This window comes from Herpailurus yagouaroundi, unplaced genomic scaffold (assembly GCF_014898765.1).
Source record: "Herpailurus yagouaroundi ecotype Mexico unplaced genomic scaffold, PumYag 163, whole genome shotgun sequence".
Lineage (NCBI taxonomy): Eukaryota > Metazoa > Chordata > Mammalia > Carnivora > Felidae > Herpailurus > Herpailurus yagouaroundi.
This window is the reverse complement of record NW_024412404.1, coordinates 48,586,465-48,608,147: the sequence shown is the minus strand read 5'-3', so window position 1 is coordinate 48,608,147 and position 21,683 is coordinate 48,586,465. Positions and strand designations below refer to the sequence as shown.

Sequence of the window (21,683 nt, the reverse complement as noted above, 5' to 3'; positions counted from 1 at the left end):
TATGACTGCCTGTATAACAAAGAAATTCAATTTTATTTACCTTTCCCCACATGGGTAAGGCAAGTCAAAAAATGCACCAACAGAGGGGTGCCTGGTTGGCTCAGTCACAAAAGCATGTGATTCCTGATCCTGGGTTTGTGAGTTCAAGCCCCACGCTGGGTGTAAAGATTATTAAAAAAATAAACTTAAAAAAAAAAAATATATATATATAGTATATATCAGAAGCTATTCAGGAGGCATCTTTGGGAGTATTCCACATAGAATTCCAATTTATATTTCTCTAAACATGGGACAAGCCCTGTCCCAAGTCACTAAAGAAATAGTAAAACTTAAAAGGCATAATTCCAGCAAATATAACACAAGAATGTGTAATTTTGGTGTTCCTTTTGAAAAGTGAAATGTTTCAAATTTCTGACACAAAGTTCACAAATTGTATGAGTCTGGCTACAATTATCACAACACAGCTCTAATCAACTTTCTGAATATCATTTTAAAACTTTTAAAAAACCCAGCTGCAAGCTATTAATGTATCTCTTAATATCACTCTTTAATCCGTAACAATTTAAAACAAGAGAAAAACACTTGAAAACTGTATTAACAATGAGAGATCACTAAACAAATGCCAACCTACGATAAACGTAGTTGTTTCTTCAAAAACTAAAACACAAGATTACAGTAGTAATCTTAGAAATAGGCCAGATCCATCCCTCAAAACTAGCATTTCAAAAATAGTTTGTTAGCTTTATATATTTAAGCCATTTGAAAGTTACAAATCTTAAAGCCTTTATTTACTTGTCTAAGAGCTATTTTTCAAATGTATATTCATAATTAAGTAACAAGTTTCGTAGTGTACCTTATGTCCAAATAAATACTTAAAAGATTTATCCTATTCAGTAGAAATGCCATAGGTAGGGAAGGGTCATATACATGTTATTCCTAAAAATTCTTGTCACTGTCACACAGAAAAACATCGACATTTGGTAAACTCAAAGTATAAATGTAAGCTTACTTAATGTCACAAATTGTACCCAAGAGCTAAGTTTCTTCAAATAATGTTAACAGTTATAAGGGCTATGGCATCGAAGGATGAGGGTAGAAATTAGTACACTAATAAACTGACGTCTTTAAATAAGACAATTTGTTAATGCTGCATTCAAATACAAAAATGCTTGGATACACAAGTATGCCCTAGAATTCTGACAAACAAGAAATTTTAGATCCAGGAATCGCGCCGAGTAGATACTAGAAGCTGACATTTATGAAGTGTACAAAACTGCACAAGTGAAAGCTTAGAGATAGACTGTTGGTAGTTATCATGATGGAAGCGAATACTATACAGTACACGTCTGCAACCCAATTTTGCTTCAGCATCCCCAGAGACTTAAAAAACATTTCTTTGGGTAGGTTGCAAAACATCGCTTCCTCTTTTATTCTCATCACCCCCATTATGATACAAAGCAACAGACAAAATCAAATCACCCACCAACTGTAAGTACTGAAAGCTTAAAAACTCACACAAAAGCATCTTTCCAACTCCCGAATCGGTATTCATTCCACCTGTTTGTAAATCCATACAAACACAATAACACAAAACCTCTACTGATTTAAAAAAGGGGGGAGGGGGCAATTAATGGTTTGAAGTCATTCTTCTACCTAGGCATGGGGCGGGGGAGGGGGAAGGTACAAAACAATGGATACTGAGGGGCTGGGGAAAAACCTTTTGGCCCAGAAGCCTTCGGCGTTAAGAGCGGCGCCGCCCCCCCCCCCCCGGAGAAGAGAGGAGGAGATAAGAGTACTTTTCCTCTATCCCTAAAAGCTACGGCGGAAAGAGGTTGCCACCAGGCAAGTCCAACAGGGCGGTCTTGGATGCCTACAACTCGCCTCACCAGGCAACATACCCAAAGCCAACTCACCACTCTTCACCGAAAGAAGACGGGGAGAGAGTGGTGGGCTTTGAGTAGGGGGCGAGGAAATACCCGACCCCGCACCACCAGTGCTGCGCCAGGGCCCCCCACCAACGACTAACAGCCCCCGGACGCCCACGGGGCGCCCAAGCAGCTTGGGCCAGGTGCCCGGGGAGCAGAGTGAAGCCGGGCCGTCCACCGGGCGCCCCCGGCCCCGCGCCCTCGCGCCGGCTCGCCCTCGCCCGGGCGCTGCCCCGGCGGCCCGCCACCACCGCAGGCCCAGCCCCGGCCGCTGTCAGAGCCGACCGGCCCGGTCTCGGCACCCAGCTGCGGGGCCCCGCACAAGAGCCGGCTCCGAGGGCCCAGCCCTCCCTGCGACAGCACCCAGGAAAGCGGCGGCGGCCGCGGCGCCTCCCAGGGCCCCAGCCCCTCGGGCCTCGCCCCGGCCCCGCCGGCTCTAGCCCCTCAGGGCGCGCGGGGCCTCCCTCTACCGACAGCCACCCGACCGCCCGACGGGTAAGAAGGAAGGCAGGAAGAACCGACCGACAAACGCCCTCCCGCCTCAGCAGCCCCGGGTTACCGTCAGGAGCCCCAACTCCGCCATCCTCTTCGCTCGCCCTCCTTCCTCCTCCTCCTTAGAAGCGACGCTGCCCAACCGCCGCCCCCCGCCCGCCCCTCCCCCACTCGCCCCGCCCCGCCTGCCCCTCCACACACTCTCGCTCCTACCGCCCCGCCCCACCCCTCCGGCTCAGGCCCGTCACTCGCTGGGAGAAAAACAGGCGGGGCCAGGGCAATCGACACTACCCAATCACAGTGAGGCACTGGCGCCAACGACGCTGTCCAATCGGAGTGAGGCACTGGCGCCAGCTTCCCTCGCTCCGCCCTTTTCCTTTCCTCAGCTGCTCTAGGCCCTCTCTCCCGCCCACTGGGCGCCGCTGGCAAGCCGGGCCACAGAGTAAGCCTCCGGCTGGGTAGAGTGACAACTCGCAAACGGAAGTGACTGTTGACGCTAAGGCAGCCATAACTGCTAATGGCAAAGGGAGTTTCCTGGCCTCGCGTCTCTAGTGTGACGTAGTTTTCCCTTCGTCCAATCTCACCGTTGCCCTGGGCAACAATCGGGCGGTCTGGGAAGAGAGGCGTCTGTAAGTAGGCCCGAAAAAGGACCAAAGGTGACCAGTCATCCCAGGTTAGACAACTTAATTCATATTCGGAACCGCCTGCCCGGGTTGGGGGAGAGGAAGGAGCAGGTTTCCTGGCCCTTATTTTGCTGGGACCTCTAATCACTTACCTAGGTGGACAAAAGGTTAGGGTTCCGAAAATCCCTGTCCCGCCCGGAAGTTGCATTTGGCACTTCTGAATGGGGTCGTGGCGGAAGGGTGGGAATAGCCCTCGGCACCCCAGGGAGTGCCCATTTCCACTGGAGCCGCCAAGTGAGGTGAGGATCCGATCTGCCCTGTCCCGTGAGGACGGCCCAAGTTAGACGGCCCAAGCTAGACGTCCCGCGGGAGACGGAGAGCCGGGGAGTTGAGGGGAGCTCACAGCCGCTTCCGCTGGAGGAAGGTTTTCTTTCCGGGCTGGCCTGACGGCGGCCCGCCCTACCTCCGCCCCTCTGAGGTTCCCTGTCGGGCGAAGCCGCTCCACCATCCTCTCTAACCCAGCTGCAGCCAGCTGGGCCCGGCGGGGCCTTAGGCTCGTGCTACGGGGCGGAGCCCCTCACTCCCGCCGCTGGAGCTCCTGACCGCGCCCCCTTAGATTCCTATTGAGTACTTCCATCCCGACCTTTGGAGGACGGAGAATTGTGGAGCAATGGAAAACGTTTTCCATTGCCGGCTAGAAAGGAAAAAAGGTGGTCCTCCACCACAGCGGCCACACCTCTTAAGTCTTATTTTTCCCACCTCTTGTCTTCACATTTTGAATTTTCTTCCTTTTCTTTGTTTCTTCTCTTTTGTGGGTTTATAAGCATTAACTGTTCTGGGTAGAGGTATACCGTCCTAATCCTCCATGTCTGCATTTTATTAAACAACTTACTGCTTGTGAATATTCTTAAAAATACCGTAATACTTTTACGTGGTTCTTTCCAAAAGTTGTCACACCTTAACTCGTGTAGTTCCTTCTGTAGGCTTAAGTCAAGAACTGCCAGTCAGATTGGTAATGCTGGGTTGGATGCCTAAAGTTGCGGGGGGGGGGGGGGGGGGGGGGGGGCGGGGGGAAAAGACCAGGAGAACTTTCTCAACAAGGGTGCAGACCCACCTTCATTATTTAATCTCTTTCTACTACCTTACTACTCACGCTTTAACCAAAATGAACTACTCTGGTTTCTTCCAAGGTTAATCATTGAAGCACTAACCTTTTGTGACTGTATATTAATGTCCTAGTTACCCTTGGAGATGTTTCCAGATTCTCTCCAACAGGAAGCAACTTCCTCTGCGCTTACCTAGCACTTTCTGTACTTCTTTTAGGACAATCTCTATTTTATATAACAGCTGCTTACGTTCTTAGCTTTACTGCTGTGTTTATGTCTAAAATGGTTTTTATCAGATTCATCTGCCTATCATATTATCCTGCACATGATATTATTTTGGTAAGTACTTCCTAAAAGATTGAATATTTTTGGTGTCCTGGGGACCTAAGACACTGCCAGCTTTAGTTTATCAAATTCAGTGTGGTTCCTGTTACTCAACCTTTTCCTAGTCTTCCCCTCTGAATTCCTTCCAACATGATTTCTTCCCTCGAAAAACAGAAATCATACATTAAAAAGTTGAAGGAAATACAATAAATATTCATATACCCTTTACCTAGATCCAACAGTTGTTAAATTCTGCTATATTTATTTCATTCCTTCTCACACTTTTTTCATTGTTGTTGAACTATTTGGAAATAGGTTACCGACCTATTGTTAAGCAGGCACCTCTAAAATTTCCAAAATGTATTTCCCTAAGGATTATAAAGTTCTGCAAAACACAGTATCATTATCACAACAAAGGAAATTGTTCTGTAATATTTAAAATCTAGTCTGTATGTACATTGTCCCATTTGACCTAAGAATATTTTGTATATCTCTACCCCTGCTCCTCCAACAAAATTTAGAATCCAGTCAAGGTTTATGTATTGTGCTTGGGTATTGTAACTTTTAGCCTTAATTGAGAACAACTCCCCTATCTTTTTTTCTCCTGTGATGTTGGCATTTTATTTATCTATTTTTTTTAACGTTTATTCACCTTTGAGACAGAGACAAAGCGTGAATAGGGGAGGAGCAGAGAGAGAGGGAGACACAGAATGTGAAACAGGCTCAGGATCTGAGCTGTCAGCACAGAGCCCAACGTGGGGCTCGAACTCACGGACCGTGAGATCATGCCCTGAGCCAAGTCGGACGCTTAACCAACAGAGCCACCCAGGCGCCCCAACGTTGGCATTTTAAAGAGTCCAGAGCAGAGGTCTTCTTGAATGTCTCCTTTTTTCTTATTTCTTGTAAATCAGAAACTGATCTAGAGGCTTGATTAGATTCCATTTAACATTTTTTCCCCAGAATACTTCACAGTATTCATACTTCTCCAATCATGATTAATGATTAAGTCTTCTCAAATGTGACTACATCTACCAGTGGCATGAGTGGCTAGTTAAATGCATCCCACTTCTCTGCACACACACCCTGCTATGCTGTCCTACAAAGAAGAAATTAGCATTCAATCCTCCTGTCTGTAGAGAGGAAGTGCTAGTGTCCTCGGCTGTCGACCTTTAGTAAAGTATTGCTGCTACCTTGCCTACACTTGTAGCTGATGCAACATAACCTGCAACAGTGTACTGATGTCAGCATAGTTTCATGAGTTTCAACTCCTGGCACCCTGAGGACTGTTGATGAAAGATGTGTGGGCCCTGCAATTGAAATACAGATGAATCTTGATGTTATCAAAGCAGATACCAAGGCAACTGCTGGCCATCTGGTATTTTGTGTGAGTGGGATGTGTCATTTTCTATTAACTCAATAGTAGTGTCTGCTAGTGAAGTATACCATCATCCAAGTTCATCCAAGAAGAACAGTTCCTGTTCTTAGGCCTAGGCACATTTCAGAAGCTAAACACTGCACATTTCATTCACATGAGTCTAAATTAATTAGCCAAATTGAACATGTTGCAACATTTTCCTACCAGCAGATGCCAGATAGCAAACACAGTAGAACTATTATAGTTTCCAAATACGTGACATATGATGTTATTTGGCATCTCCAGATGAACATTATCAATCCAAACTAAGCACTCTGCTAGTATGTGGGCAGCCCTCGAGTGAGAATGAGCATTACTACTTTGTGTCTGCTAAAAAGAAAACACTTATTTTGGGGCTCCCTCTTTCACCTTCATGTTAGTTTACATTCAGAAATCTAACATGCATTTGAAAATTCATCTGTTAGTCGATCATAAGTCTTGAATAAAACAAATAAAATCTTTCATATTTTTCCTGCAATTCCTGCCACTCCATCCACAACCTGTACTAGGCAGATTGAATTTACTTAAAAAGATCTAAACTAATAAATATTCACCAAACAATATCCTCTATTGTCCTTTACAGAAACAAATTGCTTCTGGTACCTCCCTCAGTTCTCTAAGATTGTATCTTGTTTCTTAATACCTATTAATGGTAAAATAGGACAATTTGGAATATAATGTGTTATAGTGGTTCTTGTGTATTCTATTGAAGTTGTGACATCGAGTGCCTATAGCAATGAGGATGGTAAGGGAAAGGGAACAATAGGCAGAAGTGGGGGACTAGACAAGTCTCCACATTCATCTGGGACATTACTTTCCAGCCCTAGCCAAATTTTGCCATGTGGGAAGTGTTGCCAGATTTGCCAAGAGGAGCTGAAATTTGGACTTTATGTGAAGATCTTGTGATTTTTAAACATAGTTTCAAATACTTTTTAAATATTTAGCAAGCCAGCAAAACATTTAACCAGATAGGACCAAGGGCCACCAGTTGGTGACCTATGTTTCTTATATGAAAACAGGATTGGCAGTTAGGCCAGAATCTGAAAATACTTTAGAAATGTTTTTCTAAACATATTTCAGTTACATTTATTTTCTTAGGTTAGGCAACTTCCATTTGTCACTTCCATCAAAAATTCAAGATAGAGTCTTATGTACACCGGGCTTCTATTCCCTATAATTTTAAAGGTTTTTACTCTTTGCCACCAACTTAAAAACTTGCCCACATTTGCTCAACCTTGAATTATAGTATGAAATAGAGTTGCTTTATCATATTTTTTATTATGTTCTAATGTTTATTTCGACAAGAAAACGAGTGGGGGACGGGAGGGAGAGAGAGATAGAGAGAGAGAGAGAGAGAGAGAGAGAGAGAGAGAGAGAGAGAATCTTAAGCAGGCTCCACACTCAGCATGGAGCCTGACGTGGGGCTTAGTCTCAAAACTGTGAGACTGTGACCCAAGCCAAAATCAAGGGTCGGACGCTTAACCCACTGAGCCACCCAGGCGCCCCCAAAAGGTTCTTATCCACTGTAGCTCCTTCATTTAGCTGTGACTGGCATTATAGACATTGGTATGTTTGTTGAAAGGAAAATGTGTTTGGATAGGAACATATGATCCCAAATTCCTCTTTTGTTACATTTGTTTTTCATTCTGAAAGAGTAAATTCCCTTGTCCCGAAAAGAGCATCCTTTCTACTCCAGTCTTCACTGTCCAGTGTTTACTTTTAAAGTTCTGTCCTTATTAATAGATATACAGCCATTAACTTTATTTTTTATCTTCAGTAATTATTTTGTCCATGTATAACTTATTTTGATCAATTTTTCACTAGTAATGGTAATAACTCAATCCAGAATATTTTAGTTTTTCATTTGTAAACATTTTTGTAGAGAAATATGGTAGGATAATCAATCATTAAAATATGGTTAAGCATGAAAATATATTACAGTAAAATTAAGTGGAATGGTAATAGAGGTCTAGGGAGAAAAAGGATGTAAACTTTCTGACTTAAAAGTAAGTTCTTCATTCTTTTTACTAATAGAGGATAATAGCTGTCAAGTTTTTATGATATTGAGATTACGTTGGATATATTTTTAAAAGACTGATATGGAGCACCTGGGTTGCTCAGTTGGTTAAGCGTCCAACTCTTGGTTTCAGCTCAGGTCATGATGTCTTGATTTGTGAGTTTGAGCCCTGCTTGGGATTCTCTCTCCCCCACTCTGCCCCTTCCCCACGTGCTCTCTCTCTCTCTCTCTCTCTCAAAATAAATAAACTTCAAAAAATGAAACGAAAAAATAAAAGACTGATATAAGTTATTTTTAAATATGCTGGAAATTATGTCTTTAGAACTATTTGAACTTAATAAATTTGTCAATTTAGAAATGTGTAAAGGGGTATTTAGTTTTTCTACCTAGTTTTTAAAAATCTGAGGGCACCTGGGTGGCTTAGTTAGCAAATCATCCAACTCTTGATTTCCACTCAGTCATGATCTCACGGTTGGTGAGTTCAAGCCCCTTGGTGGGCTCTGCCCTGATGGCGGAGTGCCTGCTGGGATTCTCTCTCTCTTCCTCTCTTCCCCTCCCGTCTGTGTGCTTTCTCTCTCTCTCTCTCTCTCTCTCTCTCTAATATATAAACTATAAATAAATAAACTATAAATGAATGAATAAGTGGAATAAAAATCTCTGTGTGTTAATGCAAGCATAAAATTTGAGGACCACTTACATATATTCTCTGGGTTCAGGACATTTTAGTGCTCTTGTCCAGTCCCATACACAGTTTAGTTCAAGTATCAAATTAACTCACCCCAGAAATTTTTAACTTGTCCAAGTTGTAAAATTAACTTATATTATCAACATGTGTATGATTGATATAAAGTAGTAATCCTTCCTAGACTTAAGTGCCTTTCAACTCCGCCTACAGCTTTGTAAAATATTTCATGACAGATTTGGTTTCCCTCCAAGTTCTTCTGCATTAATTTTAGGCATCCAGCTCAATGGCTACGACAGGTTTGCTTACTTTGTTATGACTTTGAAATGTACTATCCATCAAAACCATTATCTCTGGGACAAATTACAAACTAAAGAAACTACGGGGGGAAAGGAAGTAGATTATTTTCCAATTACCCAGACCAAGAGCTTCAAAAAATTATTGACATTCTATTCTCCAAGCATTAAAAGTTTGGGTTACATTAGTGTAAGAATTTTACTTCTGCAATTGAATGTGTTTTCTCTTAAAATATACCTTGACAAATGTATCATTTTAAAATCTGGCATAGTAGTCCATTGTATGGCTGTTACAGAATTTATTTAACCTTTGATATATTGCTGAATATTTAGATTCACCTATTGCTGAACATTTTGCTCTTCAATGCAGTGCTTTAATGAACATTCTTATTCTTATGTCTTTATACACCGGTGCATTATTCCTTTAGGGCCCATTCTAGAATGCTTGGGTCAAAGAAAATGTGCATATTTAGCTTCAGTAGATAATACAAAATATTAATAGATACTACAAAATATCTAAAAAATCTGTACCAAGAAACCCACCCACCAACAGAGAATGCCCATTTCTCTCTACCTTCTCTAACTCTGGATACTGTCAGCTTTAGATTATTTTTGCAATTTCAAAAGATCTAACACACACACCAAAATGTCACATGATTTTCACTTGCTTCATGAATCCATGATCATTTTCCTACTTCAACTACAGTACCCACTTCAGCACTCCTACATCCCATTAAACTTTATTTTCTATAGCACTTACTACCTTATAGCATCCTATTATTTACTTACTCTAGAGTGTAAGCTCCAAAAGGTTTGAGGTTTTGTCTGTTTTGTTCACTAAAGAATAGTGCTTTGCACGTTATAGACACATATTTATTGAATTGAATTACATGGCACTTGTATGATACATGAATTTCTGTCATAGCTGATATGTTTCTTCTTTGACCCATTTGTCCCTAGTGGTACACACATCTTACCTCATCATAATAAGAAAGTACCTTTAGAAGCAACCACAACTCCTTAGGGCACATTACACCAGACAAAACACCCATGTTTGGCCATTAGCAGGTGAAGGAAAGAAATGTTCCTTCCTACTGTGGACTCCCTGGGCAGTTGATGATATCAAGACACTGTAGTCTTGCCAGTGAGGGTCATCCAACCACCACCTTGCTTATTTTAGCCCTTCCCTTCCTGTTTCTCTCCTGCCAGTGCCTGGGGAGTGGGGGGGGGGGGGGCGCCTAGAACAATAGCCAACCCTAGTAAAGCCAACACTCCACCCAGGCAAGTGACTGCCAGCACTGATATTCCCCACACCAGACCCAACCCACTCCCTACCAGGCTTTTGGCCCCACACCCTTTGCAGTAACAATGGCAGCTTAGTGAAACAGAACTAAGGTTTAGTAGAGCACCAAGTTTCATTGTTATCCTCCAGCCAGATTTTGGATGTGAAAGAGGGACAGACTAGAGAGAGCAAAGGATTGTGATTGAGTTCTGAGTAGCTGAAGTTGCTACTCTATAAAACATTGAAGATTTAAGTATTCATCCACTGTTTTGCTGATAAAAAAATTGGTGATACAAAACTCTTGGCTACTGTTATTTCTTTTCACATTTATCAACATCTATAATGTTTATCCTCCCTTTTGGCAGCATATCATGTCAGATTTGCAACAAATCAGGGCTTACTCAACATGTTCATTGTGATATTTTAGTGGAGAGGCTGTTTATTATAGCTTATAGTTCATATTCAGGCTAATCAGGGATCTGCAATGCTATTAGCTTTCAACATAACCAGGGGAAAAAAGGGAAATGATCACTAGATACCACAGCAGGCCTAACAAGAAAAGAATATGGCTGAAGAAGTTGTGCATTCTAAGGAAATTGCATATTACATTTATCTCATTCCATTTAATGAGGAGTTGCTACTTCATTCCTGGTCCATTCCCTATTTCATCTTCACTCCCAAACAGAGCAGTGTAGGGGTTAAACTTTGATGACAAAGTTCTGGAAAATGTATAGAGGTTCCTTAGGAACTTTAGATGTTCCAGAATGGGAATTTGAATGAGAAAGGAGAGGCTTGGATGGAATAGGAAGCTTTCTTTACAAATGTCAAAGTTAGTAGTAGAGTGGGAATAACAGACCAGAAGCAACTTCACTTGACTATAACTAATTTGCAGTGGGCGGTAAAGGCAGGCACCACGCCAGCATCACCACTTTATAAATAATAAATCTTTCTTCTGTGGTAATGTTGTGAAAGGCACATGGTAAGGTTGCATCAGTATGGTGAAATATCACAAAATGGGTGGGTCTGTCTAGAGAAGCATCTGTGTTTGTAAAAGGATCATGCTACAAATTACAATCCGGAACACCTTGAATATACAGCGTAGCAGTAATCTGGAATCTAACACTGGAAACAAATGCCATCAGCCAGAGATGGCATATATGCTGGTATGTTCTTAACAAAATACTCAAGATAAAGGTATTTGCTGGCACTTTAGCATGTAGTATCTCTGTATTAAAGGAAAGTAGTAAACTGAAAGCATACCTCACTTCTGTTCTTCAAGAGCCAGTTTCACCCGTTTGTGTTGCCTCCTTACAAACAGGACCGGTATAGCCAATAACTGTTCCTTAGGATGCTTTTTGTCATGATAGCAAAGGGATTAAAGTAGAAGCCAGCTGTTAGCTGTTGAGAAGTGGGAACATTAGGAAATATTTACCTACTACCTCCTCTTTTTCCTAACTACCTGCCTTACCCCACTTCCCAAATGGTAACATTTTTTTACCCCATCCACCTTCAGGGAGATGCTATCAGTGAACCAAATGGCTGCACAAAAATGCTTTTGGTTTTCCTCAGCTGGCCTCTATTAGGTAGTTATGCCAAATAAATGAAGCCCTACCAATTTTTCACTACAAGGGAAAAAAACATAGAACGTGTAGCCTTCCAAATTAACACCTCCACTGATTAAAGAACATTGACACACTCCAGATCCTTACATTAACTCTTTCAATCTTGTTTCAATGAAAAGACTCCTAGGAAATTAATAGGAAAATTATGCAAGGGCAGGGTAGTTCATTTTCTGTAGGAATTATGATTTTACTTCTTAAAGTATAATGGAAATATCTCAAGCAATATGCTTTGGAAATTCATTCTTGAATGTTAACAATTGATTTCTCATTGAAGGAAAAAACTTAGCTGTATCCAACAATTCAGATATGGCGGAAGTGAAGTCAATGTTCCGGGAAGTTCTTCCAAAACAAGGTATCTAAATTACAAATACTTAGGTCACAGAATATTACAGGTACCTAAAAAGTGGGAGGCACATAGGCTAAGTAGCTAAACATCTGTAACTATTTTGTGTCTTGTATGCCACATTTACCATCCACTCTTTTACAAGTATAAAGAACTCATCCACTGCTTTTCCCCCCCGCCCCAGTAAAAGGATAACAAATGAAGCATTGTTCAACCTAGGAATCCTGTTATACTCAAATTTGCAAATTACAATATGAAATTTTCAATGAAAAAACTAGTACTGTAATTCACCATAATGTTAAATATGGTCTGGAAATGGGGAAAAAGAAACCTAAGTCAAGCAATCATTAAGAAAAGCTGACAGTTTAACATTCAGTAGTTAATATAGTAAAAGAATGGTATTAACATGAATATTAAGTATTGTTATGCACTATGTATTTCTCCTGAATCTTTTTGCACATTAAACATTTGACACAAAATGAGTCGTGTGTCTCATAGGTAGCTTGGAATTTTAGGTACCAAGTTCAAAAAGGCGTCCTTGTGAACTCCCTAGTATTAAATGTTGATATATTTGAAGTAACTGTGAAAACAAAAGATTTTCATTGATAGTGGATTAAGTCTTTAGACTTTCATTCTAGCTGCAAATCCAAACTACCAATCAACTGGGTCATCTCACTCAAATTGTTTCTTTTTAAACTTAGGGCAGCTGTCTGTGGAAGATATAACCACAATGGTGCTGTGTAAACCCAAACTTTTACCCTTAAAATCTCTGACTCTGGAAAAACTGGAGAAAATGCAGCAAGCAGCCCAGGATACAATTCGCCAACAAGAAATGGCAGAAAAGGAACAACAGCAAATAACTCACTGAATGATAATTTAGCACTTCTACAGAATACCCTTAGTATTAACAATAGCTAGAAAATAATTTGCACCTGTATGCTGAGAACAGTGTGTGTTAATAAAACTGATAGTGCTTATACATAATATAAAAATACCCAAGACTAATGAAACTTGTATTGTGAATTTAGACACTTTGGTTTGTATTGAACATAAGCAATTAAAAAAACTTTGAACCCAAATTTTATTGGGTTTTTTTTTTTTTTTACCCAAGTTTTTAGAACTGTAAATTATTGTTCACCATTCCTATCAGTCTTACGGGTAAAATTCTTAGGCACAAGTGACTAAATGCAACTCTTATGTTCACAAAATCTTTACATGTTTATTAAAAACTGAATTTAACGATACATTCTAATCTTGTACAAAGCGTTTTGGGGCTTTTACATTACCTAACTTTAAAACTCTTTTACAAATTTTGTGTTTCATGTTTAAGGCTATTTTGCCTAACCAACTGATTCTACCAATAATGACAAAACTAAATAAATTTGAAACCCTCACTTATCCAGTAGTCCCCTGAGCTTTTTGTTTTCATAAAACGTTTTGAAGTTTATTTGTTTTAAGAGAGAATGTGCGAAAGGGGAGGAGCAGAGAGGGAGAGAGAGAATCCCAAGCAGGCTCTGCACTGCACTGCACTGCACTGTCAGCATGCAGCCTGACACAGGGCTCAAACTCACGAACCACATGAAGAGTGTTACCTGAGCAGAAATCGAGTCAGACACTTAACAGTGAGCCACCTAGGTGCCCCAGTCCCGAGTTTTTAACTATACTGACTTTAAGGACTAAGAATTACCTGGCTACCTTTACCATCCAGGTATCAAACACACAATTAAAACTACAGACTTGAAAGAGCCCATGGGATAAATATCAACATTTAAATTTGGAGTTTTAATTCTTTTTTTATTTTTTATTTATTTAAAAAAAAAATTTTTTTTTTAACGTTTATTTATTTTTGAGACAGAGACAGAGCATGAACGGGGGAGGGGCAGAGAGAGAGGGAGACACAGAATCGGAAGCAGGCTCCAGGCCCTGAGCCATCAGCCCAGAGCCCGACGCGGGGCTCGAACTCACAGACCGTGAGATCGTGACCTGAGCCGAAGTCGGACGCTCAACCGACTGAGCCACCCGGGCGCCCCTGGAGTTTTAATTCTAAAAGGTTTACTTCTAAACCTGCAATGGGCATATTCCTAATACCTTTATAAATTCTGAATATAATTCTTGGCTGGTTGCTACAATCAATAATAGACCATTTAAATTACCATGGACCTTGAGGCCTTGCTGAGTAATCAGGCTCTACAAAAGAGGTTAGAAATGTAATCGTTCTTTAGATAACTGCTATTTATTGGTAGCTACTATTTTCTCAAACACTGGATAAATGTAAAACTTTTTGAGTCACTGAAGAATTTTTTATAACACAAACATTAGCTGGTAACAGAATTTAAGAATGATGAAATTTTAGAAATTTCATTGAGCTTTAGATAAGATCAGAAAATAAGTATGCGTGCATTTCCCACATATAATATTAAAAGAATTTATTTACGATTGTACTTTTGATTTAAAATTTTTTTTAATGTTTATTTTTTGAGAGAGCGTGAGCAGGGGAGGAGCAAAGAGAGAGGGAGACACAGAATCTGAAGCAGGCTCCAGGCTCTGAACTATCAGCACAGAGCCTGATGTGGGGCTCAAACCCACAAACCAGAAGATCATGACCTGAGCCACAGTTGGATGCTTAACAGACTGAGCCACCCAGGTGCCCCAAGTACTTTTCATTTAAAAGTTTGCAAAGAACAAAGTTTAAATTCACTAGGTTCAAATATGCTCCCTTAGAGGATTTAAAATTTGCTGTGTAAAATAAAAGTTTTTAAAAAGACCTAAAATAAATGTACTCCCAATGAAGAATCAACACTGCTTCACATGTTTTATTTTGTCATACATTCTTTTAGAACCAGGTTCATTTTTCCAGTTTTGTAGAAAAATAGATGTTCCAGCCACCATTTATTTAACTGTCTAGTCTTTGAGACCAATCAATATGTTCCCTGGAAAAATGAATAAGTCTTATGACTAACTCATTTTCTTAAAATTCTTTAAGACAAAGAAATAACTTTTTTTTTTTTTTTTTTTACTCCCAAAGCACAGTATTCCAACAGCAGCAGCCAACATGGGGTTTTAGCAGCTTAACTTCACCCCCTAAATAAAGCTTTGTATAAACCAGTGATTTTACTACAAAAACACTGTCCTTGAAAGAAAGGAGTGGCAGTCAGACATCAATGCAAAACTTGGAATGATTAGGTCATAAACATGGCACTTACAAAGGTAGCTTATGAGAATATTCCACTTAAGAAGTGGTTACTCTTCTGTCCCTCCTTTACACCCTCAAAAAAACAAAAATACGAAAGAATGAAAAAAGAAAACACTTCCTTTAAAAATTCCCCTTAAATTGTAACTTTATAAAATTTCAGAAATGCCTTGTACCCAAAACAAGTGCTTCAAAAACAAAACAAAACAAAAAACCTGTGCTAACAACTCTTACAATTCAGATATATTTATATATTTTAGAACATCTAAGACTGTAAGAGTTCTTATATTCAGTAGCTCTCTGGTTTAAGGCGACCTCCATCTCCTTCACTTACAAAACGTTTTCTGCCCCTGTAATGAAAAGAACACAAACATGAAAATGGAGATCAATTCTATCTATAAACAAACAAACAAAAATCTTGGGTTCTTTTGGTTAGTCATTAGGTTTTGAAGGGTTCTGTTTAAAAAAAAAAAAGTGAGCATGCCTCTGATCCTTTTGAAAAAAGACTCTTTTCTTGCTATGTATCCTAGGAGGTAGCAAATCAAATGAACTGTTAATGTTAATCCAAGCAGTTTTTAGTTAAATAAGAGCTTAATTATTGAATAAGTTCATTGTCAAATGGAGTCATGTAAAAGAAAAGTTAAAATATAAGGCAAACATGCTTTTTGGAACTTCAATATTTACTTCTCTGAGTATTATCTGAAAGCTAAACAGTGAGACAAAGAGACACCAACATGATTTGGAATTATGCAAATTAAAGCTACAGAACCTATGAAAATATCCACGTTAAAAATTTTGTTTTAACTTTTTCTCAAATCTAGAAAAGCCGTAACCTGAACATGGAAAAATCAGAATCCAATTAATTCCTGTCTATGCCCCATTTTGGGATTCCTGCTATTTCTTTTTTTTTTTTTTTTTTTAATGTTTATTTATTTATTTCGAGAGAGAAAGAGAATCCCAAGCACTGGATTCATGCTATCAGCACACAGCCCAACATGGGGCTCAATCTCACAAACGGTGTGGTGTGATCAGGACCTGAGCAAAACTCAAGAGTTAGACGCTTCACTGACTGAGCCACCCAGGTGCCCCGGGATTCCTGCTATTTCAAAATCAAGAGGTCTTGCTTTATAATGTAAGCACACTTATGCTGTATGTAGCCAAACACAGTAGCTATGTACAGCCCAGGAGAAATATTTGACCAGCAGCCTAAAGCAGTAAGTGGAAAACAGAATTGTCCAGGATTAGTCCTCATTTTCTGACCCTAGACCAACATGCACAAGCATTCAACACCACACACAAGTGTGCACTTCACCCAAATAGGCTAATGGATAGAGGATAAAAAAAAAAGTCAAGGTTCTATAGCATACAGTGAAAATTTAGGTATCTCCCTCAACTGATCCTTGAGGGTAAAGCCACAATAAAAATGACCATTTAGACTTCTGAACAGAGGATGAAAAACTTAAAAAGCCAGTGCCAAGGTGTTGACCCCTTTTCACACGAAGTCTAAGTGGAAATCAGCTACTTTTTCTGGCATATACAGGCTTCAGACTGTAAATATAAGGAGACTGAGATGCAGAACAAAGCAGTAAGTAGCAAGAACCCTTGCCAACATTGGCAGTATTTACTGATGTATACAACTTGGCACATAAATGATGCCATCACCAAGCACAGAGAGAGATTTTGGAGATGGATATTTGCAAACATTTTTATCAAATCCATTAAACAGTATCTTCCTCCTCTTCTCTCAAAAGCTTCTAAACTTTCTAGAGCAACAGACACTACCAAGAACTATTTTTCTGAGATTTAATTCTCACAATGCACTTAAAATAGACAAAGCTTTGCAATTTTTTCAGTTTAAAAATTACAAAAAGTTAAAATTTACATAAAACAGACACACACAGGCCACCCAGGTAGCCTCAGGTCAGGATCTCATGGTTTGTGAGGTCATGCCCCGTGTCGGGCTGTGTGCTGACTACATAGAACCTGCCTGGGATTCTCCGTCTCCCTCTCTCTCTATTCCTCCCCTGCTCTCTGTCTCAAAAATAAACAACATTAAAAAAAAACAAAACAGATATACACAAGTTTAGCTATTACTAACATTTATACCTATTTATTATAAACTTACATTATAAGCTTTATTTTAACCACAAAAAAATTCATCAACTCCTAAAGAGTTAGATCCTAGTAGCACAAATACAGTATCTCCAAAGAATCACACACATATACTTTCTAATGAGATAAGACCCAATTAGCCTCAATTCTCCATTCTATGAAGGAATAAAAGGAAGCTACATGGAGTAAAGAATAGCCTATATCTTGGAAGCCAGAAAAGGTCTGGATTCATCCTTACCCTCTACTGTGTGTGAACTTAGAAAATTTCAATTACATCTCCTTAAACCTTAATTTTCTCATCTCATTGGTGATAATATCTACTCTGAAATATTTCAACTACTTAGAACAGAGCCTGGTACACAGAACTACTACACAAAATTAGTTTCCTTCCAGTGAAAAGGGGCTTCATGAAGTAGCCCTGTATAAATTTTACAAGGGGGTAAAATAAGCTTTGCCCTAGTTTTTCTATTAACTCAAAACTCATGATTTTCACTCTTGAGTGGCTTCAGGGGAGATACTACTTTTCTGACAGAATTCCAGAATTTTTCTGGAATGACAGAAAATCAGCTTAGCCTTTCCAAGCACCTCAGCCAATATTTTATGCGGAAAAAAGTAATAAAATACCTTGAAGGACAAAGATCTCTGAGTTGTTTGGAAATTATTCCAGCCTGAAAACATTCTTCTACAAATCGTTCAAGCACAGAGTATGAATGTGGGACATCCAAATTAATGTCTGGAATTTCATTGTAAATTCTCTCATAACCCTAAAACAATGAAATTATATACAGAATTGTTAGCCCATATAAAGTACATAATGCCATATGACCCATCACTGTCATCAAACGACATTTAAAGACCAAACATTCGTAAAATTAGACTGAAGTCAGATCTGATCTTTGAAAAGTATAGACAATATTTGTCATAGAATGTTTTCTTTAAAATTTTTCTCTTAAAAGAGTTCAGGCGGACATCAGACACTGGACACATTTCTTCATCTGTATACATTTAGTACGCTTTTTAAAATATAAGGCAAGTAAGCACCTCACCAATATCTTAAATAGGAATAAATTAAATACTTTAAAGAATATTTGTTAAAAGATCATGTTCATGTTTGTCTCTAGATACAAAATAAAAACTATCATATCTTAAAAATAGAACTCTTGAGGAAGAACAATCACATCTTTAAAAAAGACAGGGAAAAAAACTCAATGAAGTGTTACTTTCCAAGAAATCAAACATAATCACAACCATTAAAAAAAAAAACAAAAAACTATAGGCACAATACTATTTAACATACCTAAAAGAATATTTCATTGACAATTCATAATATGTATTCAATTATTATACATTTAAGGTAGAAGCCTAAAAATTGTTCAAAATAATGTTATACTTACTCTTTTCATTTGGTCTAGAGTAATGGTAGAAGATTTCCAAAGAGATTTTAATAAATTCAAAATCATCTTAAATGCATTTTCTCCAGTTGACTCTAAAACCATTACAATAGCCTAAAAATTGAATGAATGAATAAATGAATGAATTTTTGGTCATTTAAATTTATATAAGAAACTGCTCCTAAAATGTATCAGATCCCTTTTGTCTCATATGTAATTATAATCATTATAAAAATTTAAAAACAACTTTCTCCCTTAACATTAAAATTTTTTTAAAGAATAAAAATAGATGTACACTATTAAAGAACCATTAAGTCACTGTGGTGCAAAAAGGAATACTTAATAATAACTCTCTTTGGAATGTCAAAGTAATCTTACTTCATATACAAGCTCATGGTGAAAATGAGGTACTTCCAGTTCCTTAAGGCAATGTTCAGCTTCAGATATATCTCCAGAGAGTAAATACTCTTTCAGCAGCATATCAATCTATTAAATTTAAAAATTTAGATGTATTAGAATTCCTAATTTTTTTTTTTTTTTTTAAACTGTGCTTTCTGCCTATAGGATTTACTTACTCTCAAATAGCAGGTCACCAACAGCTGTGTAAGAACATACAGACTTGACACAACACTATCATAACAAAATTTTTTTCATAATTAAAAAGTAAATCCCCAATTTTTACAGGGCTGATAATTATAAAGAAAATGCAGCGCTTCAGTGTGCCTTAATAATCACTGAGATCTATGCCTGACTAGACTTAACCTCAGTTGTGACCATAATACTTCAATGCTTACTGTAAAACAAGGGATTTTAAAGACCACTAGAGGGCACTGGCTGAAAGTCTCAAAATATATTTTTACAGTGTCACAAACTTTCACTTCCATCAGGATGACCTTAATAGTCACTGGAAGCCAAAAAAATGATGATAATAGAGCTTTACTAGACAGGGCAAAAATATCCATACAGCTTCTCTTTTCTCTTCAAATAGGATTTGAAACCTATTATCTAAGATGTTCATCTGGAATTCAGTTTCTAGTTGTAACTAAAGAGGCAAGTCTTGACTTTCTTGTTCAAATACAGTAACATCTATGGCTCCAGAGAAAAGGAAAGTTTTCCAGCACAAGAACTTCAAACAAGAATGTTCTTCCCTATACATGGCCTGTTAAAATCACCTTTGCACCTAGTGGACACTCAATGAATGTTGGCTCACTTAATTAAATAATCTCATTTAAGTTATCTTTGACTTCCAACTTCTGCAATGTATTTAATAAAGGGTAAAGTAAAATTTGATCAATAGAATACATACCGATGATACTGATACATACTGAATAATATCTATTATCATGCTTTAGAAAAGTAAATATTTAGGGGCGCCTGGGTGGCTCAGTCAGTTAAACGATTGACTCCTGCTCAGGTCATGATCTCACAGTTCGTGGATTCAAACCCTGCATCGGGCTCTGTGCTGACAGCTCAGAACCTGGAGACTGCTTCAGATTCTCTGTCTCCCTCTCTCTCCCTCTCCCTCCCCTCCTCATGCTCTGTCTCTCAGAAATAAAATAAACATTAAAAAAAAAAGTACATATTTAAAGCATGGCATTTGAATAAAGTGTTTTTACTTTATAATTGTAAATTAATAAATTTATTGTTTAAATTATATCACTTACAGTTTTTTAACTTTGCTATAGAACTTGAAGTATTTCAATGTTTCCCATCAGGCTCCATGCATTTTTTGAGAATGATAAATTATAAATACATACATATACATTTCTAAAAGTCCTCTTTGTCCAACTCATCCTTCCATGTAAAAATAAATGAATACCCAAATAATGTCAACCTCAAACTCATATTGGTAGTTCTATTTCCATTTCTATCTTGACTATTTTTTCGTTGAGATAATTCACATAAAACAGTTTGGCACTTTCTCAAAAAAATAATTTTGGGGGAATATTACCATCATTTTTTTTAAGTTTATTATTTTTTTAGTAATCTCTACACCTAACTTGGGGCTCAAACTCACGACCCTGAGATCAAGAGTTGCAGCTCCTCCAACTGAGCCAGGCAAGCACCCTAAGTGTTATCATCTTAATATTAAGTCTTCCAATCCATAAACATAGGATATCTGGATATCTATTTTAAGTTTTAATTTATTTCAACAATGTTTTGCAGTTTTGGTGTATAAGAGTTGCACTTCTTTTGTTAAATTTAGTCCTAAGTATTTTGATATTTTTTATTCTATTGTAAATGCAATTGTTTTCCTAATTTCATATCATTCGTTGCTAGTGTACAGAAGTAGAATTGAATACTGTATATTAATCTTATATCCTATAATCTTGCTGGATTCATTTATTAGTTGACAGTTTGGGGTTTTTTTGTTTTTTGTGGATTCATTAAGATTTTCTGTATACAGATCATGTCATCTGGGAATAGAGATAGTTTTACTTCTTCCTTTCCCATCTAGATGCATTTTATATCATTTTCTTGCCAAAATGCCATTATCTTGACTGTTTTTATACCTCAATCTTCCTAACCACATGACATTTTTTTTGAAAGCAGATATTATAATCATGACATTATCTATCCTAAGATATATAAAAGCAAACTGGTCAAAAATCTATAGTTTAAGCTCCTTAACACTCAAACTAGGTACACATATCATTAAAAGATTAAGTATCAAAACTATAGTCACATGAAAAGATTATACTCAAAAGTCAGAAGTACATGAACTGTAAGACTTCTAATTTTCTTAATAATCTGCAAGTAATGGGGCGCCTGGGTGGCTCAGTCGGTTGAGCGTCCGACTTCAGCCCGGGTCACGATCTCACGGTCTGTGAGTTCGAGCCCCACGTCAGGCTCTGGACTGATGG

The 21,683-nt window shown here is 38.6% G+C and overlaps 3 protein-coding genes across 10 annotated transcripts in view; 1 reads left to right on the top strand and 2 right to left on the bottom strand.

The window, feature by feature from the left end:
* The window catches only part of SHOC2 (SHOC2 leucine rich repeat scaffold protein), a 110,294-nt gene extending 106,994 nt beyond the window's left edge, over positions 1-3,300 (bottom strand). The window contains exon 1 of one of the 3 annotated variants that reach the window (XM_040486417.1): positions 3,193-3,300. The gene's annotated coding sequence lies outside the window, so the exon portion shown is untranslated. Of the gene's footprint in view, positions 1-2,484; positions 2,568-3,192 lie in introns of those variants that run through there. The other 2 variants (XM_040486419.1, XM_040486418.1) reach the window with 2 other exon arrangements.
* BBIP1 (BBSome interacting protein 1) lies at positions 2,402-13,524 on the top strand. Of its 4 annotated transcripts, XM_040486421.1 has the most exons (4): positions 2,897-3,090; positions 4,443-4,485; positions 12,058-12,135; positions 12,828-13,524. In XM_040486421.1, exons 3-4 carry the CDS (start codon positions 12,090-12,092, stop codon positions 12,992-12,994), a joined length of 213 nt encoding a protein of 70 aa, XP_040342355.1. In that variant the 5' UTR covers positions 2,897-3,090; positions 4,443-4,485; positions 12,058-12,089; the 3' UTR covers positions 12,995-13,524. The 4 variants fall into 4 exon arrangements, with proteins under 4 accessions (XP_040342357.1, XP_040342355.1, XP_040342354.1 ...); XM_040486423.1 differs by lacking the exons at positions 2,897-3,090; positions 4,443-4,485 and adding an exon at positions 2,402-2,420; XM_040486420.1 differs by lacking the exon at positions 4,443-4,485 and having other exon boundaries at positions 2,901-3,090.
* A 1,388-nt stretch (positions 13,525-14,912) lies between these two features.
* The window catches only part of PDCD4 (programmed cell death 4), a 29,454-nt gene continuing 22,683 nt past the window's right edge, over positions 14,913-21,683 (bottom strand). For all 3 annotated transcript variants that reach the window (XM_040486416.1, XM_040486415.1, XM_040486413.1), the window contains 4 exons: positions 19,198-19,305; positions 18,823-18,933; positions 18,053-18,192; positions 14,913-15,666 (listed from right to left, as the gene is read on the bottom strand). In XM_040486416.1, coding sequence (XP_040342350.1) covers positions 15,606-15,666; positions 18,053-18,192; positions 18,823-18,933; positions 19,198-19,305 — 420 coding nt within the window. In that variant the 3' untranslated portion in view covers positions 14,913-15,605. The remainder of the gene's footprint in view (positions 15,667-18,052; positions 18,193-18,822; positions 18,934-19,197; positions 19,306-21,683) is intronic.